Consider the following 22,845-nt stretch of genomic DNA (forward strand, 5'->3'; position numbering starts at 1 on the left):
TAACTTGTCCAAGTCCCATAGCTTAAGTTGGCAGACTTAGAAATATGAAACAAGCAATCCTGCTCTTAATTACTATTCTAATCTATAATAATAGAAACTTTACTGTAGTTTATAGTTTACTTAGAGTTTTCATATCCATAATCTACTGGGCCTCACTACTACTCCGTGGAGAAGGCAGGCAGGATTGGACAGACGAACAACATGCCAAGTTTCAGAGTGGTGACTTGGCCTACTTCACCCAGACAGCAAGTGGCTGAAGTAATACTGAAATTCTTTTGAAATCTAATTTTATCTGTTCTTGGATCATGTTTTATTGCCCATAAATTTATTAGCTCACTGTAGCCTTCATGATATGTTTTTCTTCTCCAGCAATTTACATTATTGTGGGCTTAAAATGTTAATCTATTTATACATCTAAGGACTATTTTGTTTCTTATATTTTGACGTTCCTTGATCATGTCTTTTGCAGCTGAATTGTGATGATTTTAAAAAAGGAGAAAGAGATGGGGATTTTATCTGTCCTGATTTTTATGAAGCTGTTTGTGGCACAGATGGGAAAACATATGACAACAGATGTGCACTGTGTGCTGAGAATGCGTGAGTATTCTCTGAAGTAGGCTTTCTCCCTAAAACGTGTTCTGTCTATAATTACATGACACAGTTTTCCCTACAGTCTTTAAGCTAACAATTCATTATGTGGGAGTTAGCCATTCCTAAATTATTAGTACCACTTCTTTTACTACTCTTAAGACAAATAAAGGTGTACAGCATAACACTTTATATTTTACAAAGCACTATTATGTATGATTTATCAGATGGTTATCACTTTATGAAGTAGACAGAATAGGGAGATTATAGATTATATGTTCATAATCTATAAAATGTTATATATTTTATATTTAAAATGTATAATAAAATATAGCTTTAATGTAATAAAACAGATTTAATATTTTAATAAAATACAGATTTATGATTTTATAATCTATAAGATATAGATTATATGATTATCATATATAACAGATTATGGAATATATTTATTTAGACACACATACATACATATATACATATATATACATACACACATCTATCTTCTATCTATCCATCATCTATATCTATTTGTTTATCTATGTGTATACCCTTTTTCACAGAGAATTATTTCATCAGCAAATTATGTTTATTAAGTGCTTAATAATTTGTAATATTAGAGTAGATAATTGAGACTTTCAATATTAAATTTCTTCCCATCTCTCAACATTTACCAAATAGCTAAGGCATCTTACTGTCCTATATCTTGTCCCTGTTTTGTTCTTTCTCTACCTTCAATGCTAGATTTGGTTATCAATTGTCTTCACCAACAAGATGACATACCTGCTTGGCGGGTTCTGGCTTGTGATCTCAATCTTGAATTGTCTGGTCTTAAGGTTTTGCAAATATGAAAACCAAGGTGTGTACAGGCTAATGAGGGGTATTATAATTATTCACTTTTTGAGATCCTGCAAGCTTTAGCTCTCCTTGCAATAAATATTTTCAGCAAAATAAAACTGCATTAAAACACTCTCATCCTTTGCAGGATGGTATTTTCAGAAATTCACTTTAAAATTATGTCCTCAACTCTCACCAAGGGTCAACAGAGAGAAACAGAAAACAAACATAGATATATGAAGAACACACAGATTTTTATCAGATATATATTGTGTAGCACAAGTATGAGCATGCTATATATTTAATTCTTACTGTGTCTTATGTGGGGAATCCCATTATAAATCTTTAAATCTCTGGTCCAGGTGAAAGTTTCTCTCCCCTAATTTCTGGTATATTTCTTTGTACTATGTACTTTGTACTATGCGATGAGAATCATACTTCTCCTTGTGTTGTTTCCCTTGCAGCTCTAGCTGCTAGGAGGCTCTACAATAAAATTGCAAATTTTATTTTTATAGTGCCCCTCAGCTGATATCCTTTGAAATAACTTTTTTCTTATCACTTTTAAATACTTAGTTTTTTTCTTTATATTGTTTTTACTAAATTTTTATTGTTTTACAGATGTTATCATTGTAATCTGCTTTAACTTTTTACAAATTAGGAAATATGTCTTACATTTGCAGTTCTGTGTTTTCAGATATACTTTAAAGGTCTACGAGACTGAACAAAATTAATTATCAAGACTTTATATACTTTCTATGAAAAATAAAATACTAGTCTTCATAACCCAAATAAAGAGTAGTATAGTGGGATGTTAGATAATACAAATTTGACTTTGTTTATTTAAAACAACAAAGTTCCTTGGGTGCTGAGTGTTATCTATTATCCAGTTACAAGCTTTACTTTTCCCCATCTTCTGATGTGGATCCCTCCTCTAAACAAAGGTTAAAAAAAGATTTCTATAAATAATATTTACAAGTCTGAATCTTTACCATCTCTTCCATGTTAACTGCATTTCTTTGACTTGAAGTTATAAACAGTGACTTTTATTAGAAAAAGTAATAAAATAATACTATGTGGCAGCTGTTTTCGGGAGTGAAGGAGAATGACAATGCAATGTAGAGCAGTTAGGTTTGAATGGTGGGAAGTTCTGTGATATTAAACTGCTGTGTCTACTAACTTTTGATTCTAGGAAAACCGGGTCCCAAATTGGTGTAAAAAGTGAAGGGGAATGTAAGAGCAGTAATCCAGAGCAGGTGAGGTCAATTGTCAGCATGATGGGAAATACTGGGAGGCTAACTTCAAATAGTAAGTAGGTGCTCTCCTCTTCCTTCTTAGGTGGGAGCCTTGGAAGGAATTAATTCTTGCGTTATGTGAAATGGAATACCCAGTACTGCCCACTAATATGAAAAAGCTAATTATAGTCTCTGAAACTGGATCAGATTACTTTGGTGGTTAGATCTTTCAATCTATTGCTGCTTTGTATAAAAAAAAAAAAAGAAGAAGAAGAAATAAAAAGGAAACTACATGTGTAGTAGAAAGGGCACAACACTTCAGTCACTTAGCCTGAGTTAAAACCCCAGCAGTGTCACTTGCTGTTTGGAGACCTTGGACAAACTACTTAACCTAAAATGAGATTTGAACTAAATAGATTTTTTTTCTATGATACAGTTTTGTGAGCCTGTGATGGTAGGGGAAGGGGAAGGAAGAAAGGATCTCATACATGTCACACTTGTCTTTTTCCAGGTGAATGATTTTCCTAATTTTCAAGGTCTGATGCCCTTTTTATAAGCTTCCAGAGCACCTGAGGTGACTTGCACCAAGTCATTTAGCATCATGCAATTTTAAATGTCTCTTTTTATCACCTAGGAGATTGGGAGCAAGTTGATGGCAAGGACTGTGCTCTGTCTGAGTTCTGGCACATAGTAGGTTATCTGTTTACTAAATAAATGAATAAACAAGTAAAAAAGTTTTATATTTAACCACATGGATTATAGAGTACTTACTGAGCTACATCTACACAGCTGGTACTGCTCTAAGTGGCCCATAGCAATGTCAGAGGGACTGAGTTCAATAAAATTTCTGAAAACAGTGTTGTCAGCATTACAATCTTGGTAAGTTTCAAGTTCTTTTCCCTGTTCTTCAGGATGTATGCAGTGCTTTTCGGCCCTTTGTTAAAGATGGAAGACTTGGATGCACAAGGGAAAATGATCCTGTTCTTGGTCCTGATGGGAAGACGCATGGCAATAAGTGTGCGATGTGTGCTGAGCTGTTGTAAGTAGCATCATCCCCAGGTGGACTTGATGACGATGCACTTGGTTGCTGTCCCGAGAATCACTCTGCAGAGAGATAAAATCCTTTTCATGAAGCATGCAATTCTTTGTCTTTACACTGTGAAATAGCCTTTCTCACAGAAAGGCTTCTTTTCTTTTTCTTCTTATCATAGATTGAAGTTTCTTAAAAGAAGAGAATAAGGTGGTCATGTTAGTTATTAAATTCAAGACTCTTATTTCTTTTAAATTACAGTAATTTGAAAATGCATAGTGTTTTATAAGGCACAATATTTTAAAATTTAGAAAGCACTTTCATATGGAATGATCTAGGTCAGTCGTCTGACATCCATTGCTTCATTTGGGCATATGTAGAGACCCTTCCTGAGTAATGTGAGGCTAATTAAAATAATAATAGTAATAATGCCATGTGTCTGAATCTATGTATTAGCTTAAAGAGTGGAATGCGGATCATTACAAAAGGAAGGACTATTGGGTTAATCTTTATCTGAGTGTCTGGCAGTGCCTGGGCATTAAAGACGCAGATGTGGATAAGATCTAATTAGTCTTTCATATTCTGGCTGTTAAACAAGGTTTAGACTCTCTAATTCATGTGCCAGCAAACCTTAAATTGCTATATTTACATCACTGGAACTTTAAAATCAGGACAGAGATTTAACTGATTAGCAAAGGTCACACCTGCCTTTGAAAATTACAGTTAGTCCTTGTAGAATTCAAGGACATGTCCAATCAGGTTTACAAAACGGTGATGGTAACTGGTTTCCAGACAGGAAATCAGCCTGATTTCCACTTTCTTATCTAGGAGACATGTTCTCTCAATGTTCAAATCTGCCCTAATTCTGTAGGGTTTTTTTTTTCTTTTTATGCATTATGTGAAAAGGGGAATTTGACCTCTCTAACTCCTGGTTTCTTACTCTGTGGAACTGAGATAGCCACACCTATCTCCGGAATGAGACGCTAATCAAATGATAGATGTGAAAGGGTTTAAAGCTCAATTCAAATGTAGCTTTCATTAACAACTTAGTACTTTTACATGAAAGCAAACAAATACTTTACAAGGTATACAAAGTTATACTTAAGGGTGTGGATGGCAATGTCTCAAATGCTCAGTTTGGTTTCACCCTTGTCACAGCATTATTTTAAAGCTCTTCGTTCTGCCTGTTAAAGGGAATTTTCCTGACAACCTTCTGTTTGTCAATCAAGGTGTCACACCCATTCAGTTTTACAGAACAAAGCTTCTAATTGACTGTCAGTGAGTCAGTTTCACACCCTTTCTTACTATAGGCAAGAAAGCTAATTTACAGAAAGCAAGTTTCCCAGATAAGCTATTGCCGTCTTTCTTTCTTTCCTTATCTTTGGCAATTTTTCTGGCTCAGGCATTGAAGACGGAAATGCTTGTCTCTTGTAAGAGGATCATTTTCAGCAACTCGTAGCAGAGGATATGAAAGTGTTTAGCACAGGACTGAGGATACTGAAAATATGATTGAGTCATAAACTGACCAACTGTTTACTTTTCTTAACAGTTTAAAAGAAGCTGAAAATGCCAAGCAAGAGGGTAAAACTAGAATTCGACGAAATGCTGAAAAGGTAAAATGACTCACCAACACAATTTTGTTCTTGTGGCCATATTTATTAACAAATGTATGCCTAAACCTTTGAGTAATGAAATAAAGTCATTGTCTTTTATTATTATATAGATATTTTTCTTAATATCAAAATTCCCCAAATTGACTATTCCTAGAATATTAATCATTAGATTCAGATTTAAAACAGCATTTCCTACCTAAGGCCCAAAATGTGCAATTTCCACCTGTGTTTCTCCAGTCCTCTAGCCCCCAAAAGAAGATATAAGATAGAAAGTTTGTATAAACCAAATTCTGCTTAATTTCTAGCAGCCTTCTTTTTGGTTTAGTGTAAACCCATTTTACTCTGAATAAATTGTTTAAAATTGGCAATGAAATATAAATTAAACAGGAATAATTTTAAAATAGTGAGAGTGTTTTAAACACTATATCCACTAGTGCATTTTATGTGCAATTAAATTGACACAAGTTGAAGTTATTCACTTTGCCATTGTGATTATTCTGTTCAGAAAAACCTGCATTTATAAAGGTCTTGGTTCTGCTTTAAAAAAAAAAAAAGACAAATTTTTAGATTGTGTTTTAAAAAAATCCTTAAAATTATTTTTTTGAAATTACTTGATAATTTAATTATTCAATCTAGTATAAAAAGTTTTGAATAAGCACTTTAGGTAATGCAGCCTGGATTTCTTGAATCACCTACTTTCAATGAGAGGGATAGCAGTTTCTTTGCTAAATGGCTAACCTTTTGTTGAGAAGTCAGAACGCCTGAGTTTTAGCCTTGGTTTTGCCATGCTCTGGGTGTGGGAGACTAAGTAAATAATCATCCTGGGCCTTAATTTTCTTGTCAGCAAAGTAAAGAGGTTGGATAAATGACCTGAATTTTACCTTCCTGTTGGACTGTGATTCTACATCCTGCACACTTTTGTACTAATACAAGTGCACTCCTTTTTGCAGATCGTAGGGCTTATGTTTTCCTAAAGGAAGAAACAAGCCCACCTTTTGGTAGTCAAGAGCTAGCTAGCCCTTCAGTTCGTAATGCTTATTTAATGAAGCAAAGCTCTCAACCTAAATAGGGTATTAAAGGTTTACATTTAGGAAAACTAAGTATTCAGAACCATCTACAGTTTATGCAACACTTGCCAAGGATAGAAAAGGAATTCTTTTGTGGTGGTTGTTAAATTTCAGTCTAAAACTTTGGGTCATCCTGTGATAGTAGTTAACATTTTATTACTTCATAAACACAGAGAGTTATTTTCCTTTGTTTTTCATTAGGTCTCTGTACTTCCCTCTTCCTCTCTGTGGCTAGGGTCATTGTTTTGGTGGGGTCACCGGGCATGATGGTGTGAATAGGACTGCTTTATTGTGATGGCTCAATATGTTCCCTATAATTAACTTGTCACTAGGTTGCATACACAGTGTTTCTTCAGAATCTCCTTGGATGAATCACAACTTATAAAGTGAAATTATCATTGTTTCTTTTACAAGAATCATTGAGCATTAATTTTTTATACCATGCTATGATTATCAGGTGACTGTCTTCTGCTTCTCTATTTCTAGGTTGTTACAACCATGAGGTTTGGAGCACATCCATTGCTCCTCCAAAAATAAATATCTTCTTAATAGGAAGCAGTTAGGATTCTCTGTTAAAGCATCCCAATGGAATTTGAATTATTTTTTAAAAAAACAAAGAATGCTAGATCTAGAAAAGGTCCTACAGAGCATCTGTTCCAAAAACCTCATTATAGAAGTAGTAACTGTGGTTCCAAAGGAGAAGGGACTTTGCTGTGGTCTCCCAGTTGGGTGAGAGGCACAATCTAGTGGCCGAGGTCATTTGACTCCTAGCCATGCTCTTTATGCCCATGTTTTCTTGCCTGAAATTGAATGACGAAGGTCACACAGTTGAAAAGAAAGTTATAGACCAGGATTTTTTGTAGGTCATATTATAGTACTATATCTCACCACAAAATGTTTAATGACATAGAGATCCCCAAGCCTAGAGTAGCTTAGAGTATCATTTTTTTTGTAAAGTTTAGCCCTCATCACATAGTAGAGTTTTCAAAACATAGAAAGTAGCCTGAAAGTACTGAACCAAAGCATCAGGAAATCTGAAAACAAATCTTTCTTGGATTTTTTTTTGGTGGGGGGAGGTCACTCCTTTTTAGCTTTTCTAAATCAGTATCAGTCTTGATGATCTATCTGTCTAAGGTGAGGTTGAAAGGAAATTAGATCTACTCTCTGTCTACAATGTCAGAAGTTATGGATAAAGAAGGCAGAATACACAAAAATTATCCACAGATCCATAGAGAAAATCAACTAAAGTAAGCATAACACTGTTGGATAACATCTTGTTTCTTTATACTTACAAACTTAGTTGGATTATTCTTGATCCATATTAAGTCACTTTTAGACATCTCATCTTCTCACAACATTTTTTCTTTTTTTTTTTTGTGATTTGGCTGCTGCATTTTTTTGTGTTTGTGCTGGAACCTCATGAAAGATATCCCCTGACCCCTATTGATTTGAAAGTTAAAAAGAAATACCTAGTTTTAATCAAAGAAAACTCTTGGTCAGCCTTATTTTTTCCGAGGCTCTTTTTTATCTTTTAATAAACATACCACATAACAGATACAAGTGCCAAGTAGTTGACAATATAATTACTATTTCTTAGTAATCCTCATTAATATGTTGTGTGTATTTGCCAACTTCTAGACCTGATGTTTTGTGGTAATAAGTCTATTATAAAGTTTCTAGATTAAAAAGTAGAAAAACGGTAAATAAAATTACTTGTTGGCTGAATGTGTTGGTTCACGCCTATGATTTCAACACTTTGGGAGGCCAAGGCAGGAAGATTACTTGAGCCAAGGAATTCAAGACCAGCCCGGGCAACATGATGAGATCCAGTCTCTACCAAAAAGGAAAAAATTTAGCCGGGTGTGGTGGTGCATGTCTGTAGTCCCATTTCGTTAGGAAGCTGAGGTGGAAGGATCTCTGAGCCTAGAGGTTAGAGGCTTCAGTGAGCTATGATCATTCCCCTGCAATCCACCCTGCGCAATGCAGCAAAATCCTGTCTCAAAAAATAAAATATCTTGAAATGAAATGAAGGATATCTGAAAAGATAAATGAAAATAAATATAATTGTCTTTCAAAGGATTTTTGCAAGGAATATGAAAAACAAGTGAGAAATGGAAGGCTTTTCTGTACACGGGAGAGTGATCCAGTCCGTGGCCCTGACGGCAGGATGCATGGCAACAAATGTGCCCTGTGTGCTGAAATTTTGTGAGTATAGAAGTGGTTTTTTCAGAGTGATTCAAAGGTTGGGAGTGGAGATTGATTGGATTGATGAGTAAAAATAACTTTGAAAGGAAGCTTTGTTGTTGAGAACCATCTGAGCAGTTTTGTGTCCTCCACAAATCATAATGCCACCTAGTGAGCAGGCACTACTGATGTTTGTCTATTTCTGAAGAGAAATGGATTCCATTTTCCAGTTGAAATATTGACTTACAGCATAGCACACTTCTTAACATTTCCCTGTGACCGTGACCTATGTGAACCTCTTTGTGAACTAATTCTAGTATAGAATAGGGGTAAAAGCAGGTACCACAACTTCGATTGTTTTTCTTCAGTAATTATCCCATGGTAACAGTGTTGATGGAACACTCTTAGATACGTCAGGTTTATACATTAATTGGATTACTCTTATCTTTTTATCTGGGACATATGACCTTGGGAGAAGGGCAAATCTCACAACATACAAATTATCACATTTATGAAAATGTCTTAGATGACATCTCATGACACTTTTGGCTTCTATAGCTCTACAAGCCCTTTCCTGTGTCCTGTCCTATGCCAGTTCCTCCCAGTCTTGGCCAGCTGATGTCCCCTGCTCTTGTAGATTACATTTCAGATTATCTTTCCTTGGATAAGAACTCCTAAAGTCCTTCCCTAATTGAAATTAAATTCTCATAATCCTTAGTAATTGTCTTTTCTAACCACCATCACAGTTGGCAATTATACAATTATTTCTCCAAGTATTTGTTGACTTTCAGTCTTTTCTACCAGCCTCAAGAACTACAAGAGGGCAGGGTATGTGTTTGTATTATATACTCCTGCATGCCCAGGGCCCAGCCAACACTTGCCCAAAAAACCATAATTACTCACTAAATGAATGAATGAAGATATGAATGAAGATCTCCCACTCTCAAGAAGCTTAAGTTCAGTAGCAGAAATAAGCCATGGACATGTGCACATATTTATATATTGCAAAATAGAATAAAAACTGCTGTATAAGAGAAGACTATTCAGATACAAAAACACAGCAATAGACATAGAGCTCATTTGTATTTGGGAACTGGAATGTCTTCTTCAAAAAGGTAGAATTTAAGTGGAAGAGTTTTAAATTTCTTTTAAGAAAGGGAGATGAGAAAAAAGATCATTTAGTGGAAGGAAATGGTATAAAGGTGAAATTAAAGGGTCTGTTTGGGGATTTGAGGTGTTTTTAAAGTGTTTGTACTAAAACTCAGGACAACTTAGATATTTTTCCATTTGTACCTAATGACTGTTTTGTAACATGAAGATCGGAAGCATCTCTACTCATTTATTTTACTTTTTCCAGCAAGCGGCGTTTTTCAGAGGAAAACAGTAAAACAGATCAAAATTTGGGAAAAGCTGAAGAAAAAACTAAAGTTAAAAGAGAAATTGTGGTGAGAATCAGTTTGATCAATCTAGTTACAACTTGTGTGTGGGGGGGGGTGTGTAAGAGAGTGCATATTACATAGTATGCACTTTCAATATTGTTTAATATTTTCCACACTACTAGTAGGTTTACTGGAAACTAATTTCTAGTTATTATTTTATGAAACTTAGATTAAAAAATTATGGCATTACAATTTCTAGCTGTATATGGAGGCAATTAATCAAGTCACATTAATAATATAGTTTTGTACTCCTAAATGAAGGCGAAATATCAAAACATTGTCTGAATTCAAAGTGTGATATGTAGTCTTCGATGTGTGGTAGCTATTGTGAAGGTATTTACTTCAAAAACAATATCAATGTTGAATTTTAATGTGCTTCCTTTTAAATTATACTGTTCTCTGCTTTCTAAGTATCTTTTAACTAGTCACCTGTTTTTCTACTGCTACCCTCTTAGCTCAGACACTTAATAGTTTTCTTTTGCATTGATGTATTGGCATCGTACCTGGTCTGTACACTGTTGGTCTCCATCTTTCTCAATCTTCAAGATTTAATTCATCCTCCATGTTGTTTTCATATTTCATAGAATATGAGAACAAAAACTATGGTTCCATGAGTCAGCGATGCTATAAAATTCCAATGTTTGAAGATATTCTAGAGTATATTCGGACCATTTCACTTCTTATAGAAACCCTAACTTATTTCTTACAGACAGTTTTCCAGACTTCTATGATGTGCAGTTAACAGTTCTCCTAAGTAAGCCACTCCATCAGGCCACCCTCTGCCAGTGTAACTCCATTTTCTTTCTTTCTTTTTTTTTCTTTTTCTTTTTCTTTCTTTCTTTTTTTTTTTAAGACAATTTCTTTCTTTTTTTTTTTTTCTCTGTCACCCAGGCTGGAGTGTAGTGGGGGATCATGGCTCACTGCAGCCTTGACTTCCCACTCTCAAGCTATCCTCACACCTCAGCTTTCCAAAGTGCTAAGATTACAGGCATGAGCCACTACACCTAGCTTAAGCCTCATTTTGAACTGCTTTCTTCCCCTCGGTCCTAGGTTACCAAGTCCTTTTAATTTTGATACTCAAATATCTGTCAACTACTATTTTATCATTTATTTCCAATTTTTCTCCTTCCTTCCCTTTCTTCCTTTCCTTTCTCCTTTTTCTTTTTCTTCTCTCTATTCTTTTCTCTCTTTTCCTCCCTCTCTCTCTTTCTCTCTTTTTTTATAATACAATTACTGTTCTAACTTCAGTCCCTAGTCAATCAAATCCTCCACACATCTGGTTGATAACCTTTGTAAAACAAAGATTTGATTTTGCCATTTTCTGCTATAAACATTTATAATTTTCCCATTGCCTAAAAGTAATATCCAAATTCCTTTCAAAGTTTAGTGGTCTTTGATTTTCAAGGTCTCCTTTTGACCATTTCCCAAATATTCTTCTCTTTATCCAACTAATTATTTAGCCACTATATTCATAAATAAGTTAGATTACCTCAAAATAGCATGTTCTTTCACACCCGTGTGTGTTTGTCCATTTAATTCCTCTTGGATGGCCTTTTTCCACATTATGTTCCTGAATATATTCTCAAGATAGAACTTAGACATAAGTTCCCTGAACTTCCATGAATTATTCTTTTCATTGTACTTGTACACACTTAATTCAGACTAGTGTTATATTTCTTAGCTTTTTATATTGCAATTACTTATCTTTTCCATTTGACTGATAAAGAACATAAATATAAATAAATCATATTTCTATTTATATATTCCTAACTTAAGCATTCATTGAAGATGTAAATGGATATTACAAGGAGAGAAATATCACAATTTTTGGATGGTCCTAAATCTTAAAAGTTTTATTTTTCATCCTTAATTTCTCTTTTTCAATTTCTTTGTAAAATAACATTTAACATTCATACATAGAAAACAGAACTATATCTCAACTTTTTCTTATTCATTATTCAGAAACTCTGCAGTCAATATCAAAATCAGGCAAAGAATGGAATACTTTTCTGTACCAGAGAAAATGACCCTATTCGTGGTCCAGATGGGAAAATGCATGGCAACTTGTGTTCCATGTGTCAAGCCTACTTGTGAGTATAGAGTTTTAGAATGTCAAAGAAAGAAGGGATCTTGCAGGTAATTTAATAGAAACAGCTTCTTTCATAGATGGGGAAACTGTGGCTCAAGACAGGGAAGTGAGTTGAAAACATTACATGGAAAATATCAGTGATAGAGCTGGGAGTAAGTACCTAGAGTTATTTGTTTTAAGATGCCTTGTTCCTCTGACACTCCCTCTTTTAGCACTGGAATGTCCTGACAAACATGAACTTGTACAAGTAGTAGATGCCCCCTTGCTCCTGAAACTTCACACGTTAGCCTGTTTTAGCAATTTATAGGTATCTCATCTTCCATGGGAGTTAAGAATCCAAAGGTGATGCTTAATGTAGAAATGGAATAAAGTCAAAATTCGCATGAAACAACACTAAACTCCTATAAAATTACAATGGGTATTATTTTATGTAATGCAATATTTCTCAATAAGTTAGAATGGACAGTTTTCTTTCAAGATTTACGATAGCTCTTACTTTATTTGGCTGAGCTCAAATTAAGTATTTAACTTATATTTAGAATCTATGGCTTTCTTTGTTTTGATTGACAACTACATATGGTTGAAATATCATCAGTTAACTGTACATACTGTGCAATTCCATTGTACAAAGCAAATTTAGGCTTATTTATTTTATCAGTATATGGAAATTATTGTGGTTTTTTTTTTCACATCTTGTCCTTTAGATGAAACAGCTATGAGTAAGCAAAATATTTAAGTTTAAAGCAAAGCTAGGGTACACATGGTTTGGTAGATAGACCATGGTCTTGAGGGAGGAGACCTTGGTTGTAGTCATATCCTGAGATGTAGCAAAGACCCCCTCTACCTCTCATCTTCTCTGATTAACAAGGGGATGAGTAGATGTGCTTTGTTAAGGCCACTTTCAGCCTTCAGGTTATGCCACCATGATTTTAGTTTTGGTGCCTCTGTTATGAACATTGATCATGCTCCTTTTCTTACTATGGGCAAGAAAACTAATTTACAGAAAGCAAGTATCCCAGATCCACTATTGCCGTCTTTCTTTCAACATTAAACAGACATTATGAAGAAATCATAGCACCATACTATCCTGGAGGATATTTTGTTGCTTCTCATTGATATGCAGTGATAAAGGGACAAAATTGTTCCACTCTAAGGAGGGAGAACAGTTAACAGTGCAAGGATGTGGAGAAATCATGGCATGTGTTTGTTCCTAATGGATCTGCTTCTTTTTCCCTCTTATTCAGCCAAGCAGAAAATGAAGAAAAGAAAAAGGCTGAAGCACAAGCTAGAAACAAAAGAGAATCTGGAAAAGCAACCTCATATGCAGTGAGTGGAATCCATCCAATAAATCCTATTTGGTGCTATAATTTGAACAAATTTTAAGAGCGTAAAGGGTGAGATTTTGCCCTGCAGAAATCCCCAGAATATCTTAACTCTTCAATCTGGGGATGGTATTGAGATGAATTATATGGGAAGATTGATCCGTTCTTGCTGATTGAAAACGAACTCTGCCAAAAAAAAAAAAAAAAAAAAAAACCAAAAAAAATTGTTTAAAAGCTGAAAAACTGAGTTCTACTGCTAGTTTTATCACTTATAGACTGTTAGCTTTTGCTAACTACTTTCCAGAGAAATTCTACATGTGTGCTTTCTACATATGAGTTTCTGATATTTCACATCTAATTTGAGATAAAAAATACCTTGATTCCCCCACCAAAGCATGATTTTTATCCCTGAAATATTACAATATTAGTTTCCAAAGCCTTAGCTCAGTTATCATCACCAATGGTTTTGATGATAAAAGTCTCCTAATTTTCACTCTGGATTCTATCCTTTCCCTTGCCCAACCAGTCTCCCTAACATAGTTGGAGTAATGTTTCAAAATGTAAATAAGATCATAATATTGCTCTGCTTAAAACCCACAAGCAGCTCATCATCATACACAGGATATGCTTTAATCTCGTTATCTCTCCTCTTATTTGTATCCTTATCTCCATTCAGAAAATCATGCTCTGCTATGTGCCATGTCTTTTCCTACCTGTGTTTTTCAGCTAGTTTTATTTTCATAAACCTGTGTGCGTATTTCCCAATTCACTTTTTTTTGCCCAGTCAAATCCTATTTACACTTCCACAGTCTCACCTAAATTGTTCTTGCTCCCTGACACCTTCCCTGGTTTCCTTTGAGTTCTCAGATTTTCTTGTACCCTGTATGTTCGTACTTATTTTATTCTGTTTAGATTATAGTGGAATTTGCTTATATATTGCTTGTATTATATGGGGACATTGTGCTATGTTTTATTTTTTCCTATCTCTTAGCATATGATGTTTTTCTTGTTGTTGAATTGAATTTTACATTGGAGAAAAACACAATTAAAATCCTCAGCTCAAAGAGATGTAACATTAGTTTCTGCCAATATAGATGTTTGAACCTTCTGCTTTAAGTAGAAATGAAATATATGGCCAACTTACTTCTGTCTCGGCAGGAGCTTTGCAGTGAATATCGAAAGCTTGTGAGGAATGGAAAACTTGCTTGCACCAGAGAGAACGATCCTATCCAGGGCCCAGATGGGAAAGTGCATGGCAACACCTGCTCCATGTGTGAGGTCTTCTTGTGAGTAGCCCTGCAGCTGGGAACATGGAGGAATGATTTTGTTCTTTCTATTTCATTTCCATGTTCAATTATGGGAGGGCCACTTCAACATAAAAATGAAAGAATTAAAGCATATTTAGAGAAACTGTCTGATTGGAGACATGTATTTGAAAATCCATGTCCTTCGAAGATTGTCAAGACTTCACACTTAAGCAAGGAGAAAGTCATAATCTTGAAATATTCAAGTAGTTTTGTCTTCTAAGTGTGGAAACAGGACAAGTTCTAGCTTATCTCCGTGAATACAAGTAAGGCCACAAAGGATGAAAGCTCTGGAAGACAGGTTCCAAGTGGATGCCAGGAAGAACTTCCTAACAGTTTGAGGATTTCAAAGATGGATGATTTACCATTGAATTCCAAGGATGATATAAGTACAGACTTTACAGGCAGATTAAAGCAAAGGCTTGGGAGTCATTAGAGATACAGTAATGAGCACTGGAAATTTAGAAAAGCACCTCTGGACTAGGGTTTAAATCCCAAGTCTGTACTTATTATTTCTACATCTTCAGGTGCGTTATGCATTCCGTCTGTCAGTTTATTTGTATGTTGGGGTTATAATAATAGTTTTGTAATGCAATTGTGAGGATTTCACAGTGTAAGCACAGGGTTAGGCACATCACATTCAAAGAATTTAATCGTTGTTAAGTGTAAAATTAAATTATATTTGAGATCACTTCTAATATGGCGATTCTATGATTTTTACTTATCTCTTCTTAACCATCCTTTTTTAGCCAAGCAGAAGAAGAAGAAAAGAAAAAGAAGGAAGGTGAATCAAGAAACAAAAGACAATCTAAGAGTACAGCTTCCTTTGAGGTGAGTGTATATCCTCCAACAACTCAGAGGGATATGGCCCTGAGGATCCACAGATCATGTTCAGGGAACACGTGCATTCCTTAAAACTATATGAAACAATTGTACAGTTTGTGTTTTCATATGTGTTTGCATGTGTGCAGTTATACATGTGCTATGTGACTATTTCTTGGTTGTTGGGTTCATTGTTTTTATCACTTAAAAAATCCATGCCTTCAAAGTTAATCATTCTAAAATAAGCCAATTGCTAATCCTCATTTAAGAAAAAAGTACAAGCTTTAGCTATTTTTGCAATCTGATTCAGCCTATGTTCAACACTTTCAACCTCCTGCCTCAATTTCACAGGAGTTGTGTAGTGAATACCGCAAATCCAGGAAAAACGGACGGCTTTTTTGCACCAGAGAGAATGACCCCATCCAGGGCCCAGATGGGAAAATGCATGGCAACACCTGCTCCATGTGTGAGGCCTTCTTGTGAGTAGAGCAGTAGCCCCATAGCGTCTGAGGATTGAGCAGTGGGAATTTCCACGGGAAGTTTTCAAACCATTGTGAATAATGCATTTTCTTCTTCAGTGTAGCATTCAGTCTTGGGTGTCATATTTAAATGGACTAAAAACAAACAACAGCAACAATAAAACAAGTGGAGGGCTTTCTATTATGATATAAAGAGATGAAGAATAAGCCAGACACAGAAAAACATATAATGTGTGATGTCTCTTATATGTGGGATCTAAAAAAAGCTAACTCATAGTAGAGAGTAGGATGGTGCTTACAAGAGAATGGGAGTAGGGAAGGGTGAGGGTTGGGAATGAGGAAATGTTAATCAAAGCGTGCAAAGTTTTAGTTAAGCAGAAGGAATAAGTTTATGGGATGTATTGGACAGCATGGTGACTACAGTTAATAATAATGTATCATATATTTCAAAAACATTAAAAAAGTAAATCATAAATGTCCTTACACCTTCCCAAAAAAGATAAGTATCATGAGACAACTATGTAAATTGCTTGATTTAATCATCACGATGTATACATATACCGAAAATCACACTGAATTCAATTAATATGTACAATTATTATATGTCAAGTAAGAACACAATTTAAAAAAGTGAGGTGCAGAATAATTTCTTCTATGACATTTAAAAAGTAACCTAGAATCATTCACCCAGAGAAGAGAATACTTCATGATAATTATACTAATTGCTTTTAGTTTTATGAAAACATTATCAGATGAAATAGGAAATACATATGATTACACATAAAATATTACAATGCATGGAAAATTTATGGAATTTTTTTGTTCACTATCTTTCTTCCTACTTATTCTATGTGATTTTAAGGAATATAATTAAAATGGAAAAGAGCTATAGGAAGAAAGATTTGGGCTCATGATGAAGATTAACTTTGTAATAAAGCAGAAAAAGACAAGAATGGAGATTTTATTATGTAGGAGTTGGGAGCCTATTTATAGGGTGCCTAAAATAGGTCTTTAGGATGAATGTCATGGTATGGCCGGCCCTTCAAAAACGTGAATAGGCTTTTCTTAAACTCTTGATTTTTGACTAAAAAAAACCCCATTTTATTTCCCATGTGCCAAGAATCTTAGAAAGGACTTAATTTATTTAGTCTTCCCATATAGAAAGCAATATAATCCAGCATATTTTCCCATAGCATTTGAGGCTTGGAGCACTAAAAATCTATTAGAAGGAAAGTTAAGATCATGACCATATAATCATCACAACAAACGTCTGTTGAATGCACATAATTATGTGACACTTGCTAAGAGATTTGTTACCTAATCTCATTTAATCTTCACAACAACCATATGAAATAGATGAAACCAGATAAAAAGCAAAAACAAAAAACAAAACTAAGGCCCAGAATAGTTGAGAATGATGGAAAAGTCAGGACAGGATATGGGACTTATAGATGAAGAAAAAGTTAATGTATTTCTTGTTGTGGGGTATAATCACTTAGTGAAGTCTTTCAACCTGTTTTTTGTTCTCCCTTACATTAATTTTTCAGTAGCAAGAAACTAATTCTGCCACTTAGTGGTCATCTTTGCTGCCTCCTCAGACAATTTTCCATTGGGGAAAGAAAATGCTGCTTAAATGTTTTAGTCAACTTAGACTCGTGATAAAGGTTAGATTGGTTTTCATATAAAGATGTATGAACAATCCCATAATTTTAGATCTATTTTAGTCAGTTTATTTCATAAGTATATAAATTCTTTATTGAAAAGAAATAACCTTTATCACCTCATGTTTTATAGATATGTTAACAAAGGTGATTGATTTTTTTTGAGAATTATTCTACCCTCCATAGTAAGTTTTTGCACACTTTCATACCATGTGAAAACAGTCTTTTCAATTTTTAAAAAAGTTTTAGTTTGATCTATGTGCAAGTATTTTGTTGATTGGGACACATTAAAACATTTTCACAAATTATGTAATTTTTTTCTACATTTTGAACTATTTGTGTTATATATCCAATTATGCTGTAGATCCAATCCACCAAGCTCAATTTGCAACACTGTTAGTTATCCAAAATGTAACAGCTATCACTTTCACTTCATTTCCATCATATGCCTGGTTTTGGAAGGAAAGTTTCCTTTCAATAATGACAATAATGATTATGTCAATCTCTTATAACAATTATATCAATTATTTTATTTTGTACCAGGTACTGTTCTAATTGCTTTACATGTAGCAACTCATTTAATGCTCTTAACATTCCAATAAGAAAGGTACTTTTATTACCTCTTCTATTCCTCCTAAACACACACTTAAAGATGAGGAAGGCACAGAGGGGTTAAGGTACTTCTTGTCTTCCTTACACAATTTGGCTCCAGAGTCTTTCCTCTTAACCACCATGCTATACTGCCTCTCAGAAGATAAATATTACCTCTCCATAAAGAGTAATCACACATGCAAAAGAATCAGCAAATAAGAAAGTACTATTGCAGTACATATACTGGGAAGTTAAATAGGTTTACTCCCTAATTCAGGGGCTTTCTCTTGCACACCACTCTCTTGAGGTAGAGTGAATCATAATTGTTTATTGTCTAATAAAAGTATAAACTACTATGGGTGGATATTTGGCAGTGTTTGAGAATAGTCAAAACAATAAATGATCAAGCTATGAAAGTTAAGGATCTAGTCTACTATATTAAGATCCATTTCTGGCCGGGCACGGTGGCTCACACCTGTAATCCCAGCACTTTTGGAGGCTGAAGCGGGCGGATCATGAGGTCAGGAGTTCGAGACCAGCCTGGCCAGCATGGTGAAACCCCATCTCTACTAAAAATACAGAAAACTTATCCGGGTGTGGTGGCATGTGTCTGTAATCCTAGCTACTCGGGAGGCTGAGGCAGGAGAATTGCTTGAACCCGGGAGGTGGAGGTTGCAGTGAGCCGAGATCGCGCCACTGCTCTCCAGCCTGGGTGACAGAGAGAGACTCCGTCTCAAAAAAGAAAAGAAAAAAATCCATTTCTTCTCTCTTTTTCTTTTCGGTTTCTTACAGTCAACAAGAAGAAAGAGCAAGAGCAAAGGCTAAAAGAGAAGCTGCAAAGGTAATATTCTCAGGAATGCTGATGCTGTGCCCTGACATTTTTCATTTCTTTATAATTCTTTACTTATCCTATTAGAATAAATGTTTTCTGTTTAATTTTCATGCCTGAAATAAATGAAGAACATTTTTAACCTGAACAAAAAGGGTCTTGATCAGAAGTGTCCAGAATACCAATTTTATTTCACAATTATTCAAATTTTGAGGTTTATTTCATAAAAAGTGGAATGTTAACTTTTTGTAAGGAATTTTCCCCGTATTTGGCTTTTATTAGATTTCTGTTGTTAGAGTATTAACTTATGCCATTTACTAATTTCAATTTACATTATTCATATCTCTGTTATTTCAAATAGAGAGTATAAGATCTCAATCATTCCAATTTACAAAAATATATTATCATATTTGAGCTTTGTCACCACCCAGCTATGGAGCAAGTGGTGGTTTTCTTGCACCCAATTAAGATTATTAAGTAGGGCCTCTGACTTTCCAGTTATTTTTATTCCACTCTCCATGCTTTTATAATTTTATACACAGCAGAGTCAAATTTATCTGTGTGGAGATGTTGAATTATTCTCATATAATAGCTACATACAAGATTTATCTTTCTTTCTTTTTTTCTGTTTTTTTGAGATGGAGTCTCGCTCTGTTGCCCAGGCTAGAGTGCAGTGGTGCAGATCTGGGCTCACTGCAACCTCTGCCTCCCAGGTTCAAGTGATTCTCCTGCCTCAGCCTCTCTAATAGCTGGGATTACAGGCACGTGCCACAATGCCCAGCTAATTTTTTTTTTTTTTTTTTTTTTAGTAGAAATGGGGTTTCACCATGTTGACCAGGCTGGTCTCAAACTCCTGACCTCAAGTGATTCACTCACCTTGGCCTCCCAAAGTGCTGGGATTACAGGTGTGAGCCACTGCACCCGCCGGCCTGTTTATTCTATTTCTTAACAATAGCCACAACAGTACAAACCTCATCATTACTTGGGGAAAAGTTGACACAGTTTAAAATTTACCTTCTTACTGACTCATTTTTTTTAAAATAAGTGTTTCTACTAGGTGAAACTATCTTTTCATTGATCATTTAGAATTGAAAATGTGTTTTCATCCATTATGTTTGATCAGCTGCCAAATCCTCTTAGATATTTCCAGTGGTATTAACATATTCCTCCTTCTCTCCACTCCTATTCTTATCCTCTTGCTTCAAATCCACATCTCATCTCATATTCCTGGTTTTTAATTTTTTTAAATCAATTTACTCCCAGAAATATGTTAGTTTCTCCAGGGATCAGACTTATTCTCTTCTCTATGTATAAAGATATGTCTTTTAAATTTATTTATTTATTTATTTTTGAGTCAGGTCTTACTTTGTTGCCCAGGCTAGTGTAGTGGTGTGATCAAAGCTCGCTACAACTTCGAACTCCTGGGCTCAAGTGATCCTCCCACCTAAGCCTCCCAAGTAGCTGGGACTACAGGCACACACCACCATGCCTGGCAATTTATTTTATTTTTTTATCTTGAATTTTTCTGTAGACACAGAGTTTTGCTATTGTGTCCAGGCTTGTCTTGAACTCCTGGGCTCAAGCACTCTTGCGGTGGCCTCCTAAAGTGTTGGAATTACAGGTGTGAGCCGCCATACCTGGACAAAATATATATTTATTTCTTAGGTTAAGCATGTTTTTTCTCTTCTTTCTCAGACCCCTAAAGACAAATCACAGTTAAGAAATATTCTCATTTCCTCCAGGAAGGCTTCTCATCTAAGCCTGCCTATGGAATCTTCCCACCTCTGATCTTTCCTAGCTTTTATAGACCATGGTATGCAACACAACACACACATGTATGTTTTTGATGGTAAATATTTTCAGATCTGCTATAATGATGGGACAATTCTGAGTTGATGACGGAAGCTTTGTAAATACTTACTGATTTACTACTACGTGTTATCACTTTTCTTTTTACCTTTTACTCTACGTTACATATTCCTCATAATAGGAAAAGATGCAGGAAGGATAGAAAACTACTCTGAGAAAATATTTTCTTCATTTCCCAGGAAATCTGCAGTGAATTTCGGGACCAAGTGAGGAATGGAACACTTATATGCACCAGGGAACATAATCCTGTCCGTGGCCCAGATGGCAAAATGCATGGAAACAAGTGTGCCATGTGTGCCAGTGTGTTGTGAGTGTCCACCCCATCTCTCCCACTGAATTTCTTCATCCATGATCGCCCCTGAGTCTCAGATCCTTCATGCATGTGTAGAGTATAGACCATGAGTTATATGTTAGAAAGGTTTACAAGCAGATGGATAAGACATTAAGTAATATTGAATCATATAGTGACAATACTATTATTTATTCCATTATCCTTCTATTTTCCAATTAAGTCAAGGGAAAAAGCTCAATTTAATGGTTTTTTTTTTTAACACTTGATAATCTTCATTTGTGAAAAAGAGAGAGCAGAAATTTCATGATTTGGATTGGATGATCTTTTTGATGTCTTTCCCACTCCTGACATTTTATGATTTGTTAGTCTATTCAGATAGGAGCTAAGGAGAAGCCAGCTGGATGGAGGTCTGTGGGGTCAGTACATAAAGACTATTAAAATAGCCTGAACAATAAATGGAATAGGGAGGATTGTTATTTATCCTTCCAAGGACATTACCATATAATGCAAACATTCATAAGTGGTTTAGTGTGGAGTAAAACCTTTAGGAAACAGGCTCATACCCTAAATGTTTATTAAAATGTCTCCTTGTTAAGCCAGGTTCATGGCCTTCTAAGGCCTTTGTTTTGCTGAGTGTTGTTGGTAAGCCTGTGACTACAGCTCCATCGTGTGGGACAATATAGAAGTTAATTATTATCACTTCTAATTCTCCTTTTTAGGCTCTTAATCTGCTCCTGAACTTAATCCTAAAATAAATGCCGAGAAAAATACTTATTGAAATAATACCTGCTGAGGTGCAAAGTTAATGTCTCCTAACTTTCACATGTCTTGATCCAACCTTAAGTGGATGCATACAGTTCCCTAAAAGGAGAGGTTGACAGAGTAGAGCACTAGAAGAAAAGTGGCCTGAAATTCAAGAAGCCAGGGTTTTTCTCTCACCCGTTCAGTTTGCTGCTGTTGTGGTAATGACTAAATGTAGTAAATGCTAAGGATTTGCCAGCATTAACATGCTATATGTCAGTAGAAAATGGCAAGAATACCAGAATATTAGGCTTGTGTTCAACCCCCAAAGATTAGCAGTTGAATCTAACTGGACTTAAATCACTACTGCAATCTAAACCTTGAATTTCAACTTCAATATTAGCTCCATTGAAATAATATTTAAAATTTTTAATTTAAAGTAAAACATGGTTTATTATGATTTTAAGCCCATCATCTGACTTAGCATCACCCTTTGCCTTTATCATGGATATGGTAGTTACTTGGAGAGGAAAAGTTTAACCAGTGAAATAAAATCAAGACAATTGTAGCTTTATTCAGAATGTTAATTAAAATTAGCGACCTACAAAAAATAAGATCACCTGAGGGCCACAGACTGATAAAGATGCATGCTTGTTTTGTAATTATTCTTCTTTAGAGGGGGAATGTAAACAGCTAAATTTATCTGTACTATTGGTTAAAGCAAAAGCACCTCTCAGACTAGATAAATTTGTATTGAAGACTGAATCTGACTATTGGTTTGGAAGATCCTCATTCCTTTTAAAAATGTACTACCAAAAAGAGTAGGGAATCATATTCAGCCTATATCTTCTTTTTCTAT

At 35.1% G+C, this 22,845-nt stretch overlaps 1 protein-coding gene across 2 annotated transcripts in view; it reads left to right on the forward strand.

The window, feature by feature from the left end:
- SPINK5 (serine peptidase inhibitor Kazal type 5) overlaps positions 1–22,845 on the forward strand; it is a 74,735-nt gene that overhangs the window by 24,981 nt on the left and 26,909 nt on the right. For both annotated transcript variants that reach the window (XM_063706858.1, XM_063706859.1), the window contains 13 exons: positions 470–597; positions 2,612–2,675; positions 3,566–3,693; positions 5,234–5,297; positions 8,442–8,569; positions 9,906–9,993; positions 11,950–12,077; positions 13,321–13,402; positions 14,557–14,684; positions 15,452–15,533; positions 15,876–16,003; positions 19,048–19,096; positions 21,133–21,260. In XM_063706858.1, coding sequence (XP_063562928.1) covers positions 470–597; positions 2,612–2,675; positions 3,566–3,693; positions 5,234–5,297; positions 8,442–8,569; positions 9,906–9,993; positions 11,950–12,077; positions 13,321–13,402; positions 14,557–14,684; positions 15,452–15,533; positions 15,876–16,003; positions 19,048–19,096; positions 21,133–21,260 — 1,325 coding nt within the window. The remainder of the gene's footprint in view (positions 1–469; positions 598–2,611; positions 2,676–3,565; positions 3,694–5,233; positions 5,298–8,441; positions 8,570–9,905; positions 9,994–11,949; positions 12,078–13,320; positions 13,403–14,556; positions 14,685–15,451; positions 15,534–15,875; positions 16,004–19,047; positions 19,097–21,132; positions 21,261–22,845) is intronic.

The sequence above is a fragment of the Gorilla gorilla genome, chromosome 4 (genome assembly GCF_029281585.2).
Source record: "Gorilla gorilla gorilla isolate KB3781 chromosome 4, NHGRI_mGorGor1-v2.1_pri, whole genome shotgun sequence".
Taxonomy (NCBI): domain Eukaryota; kingdom Metazoa; phylum Chordata; class Mammalia; order Primates; family Hominidae; genus Gorilla; species Gorilla gorilla.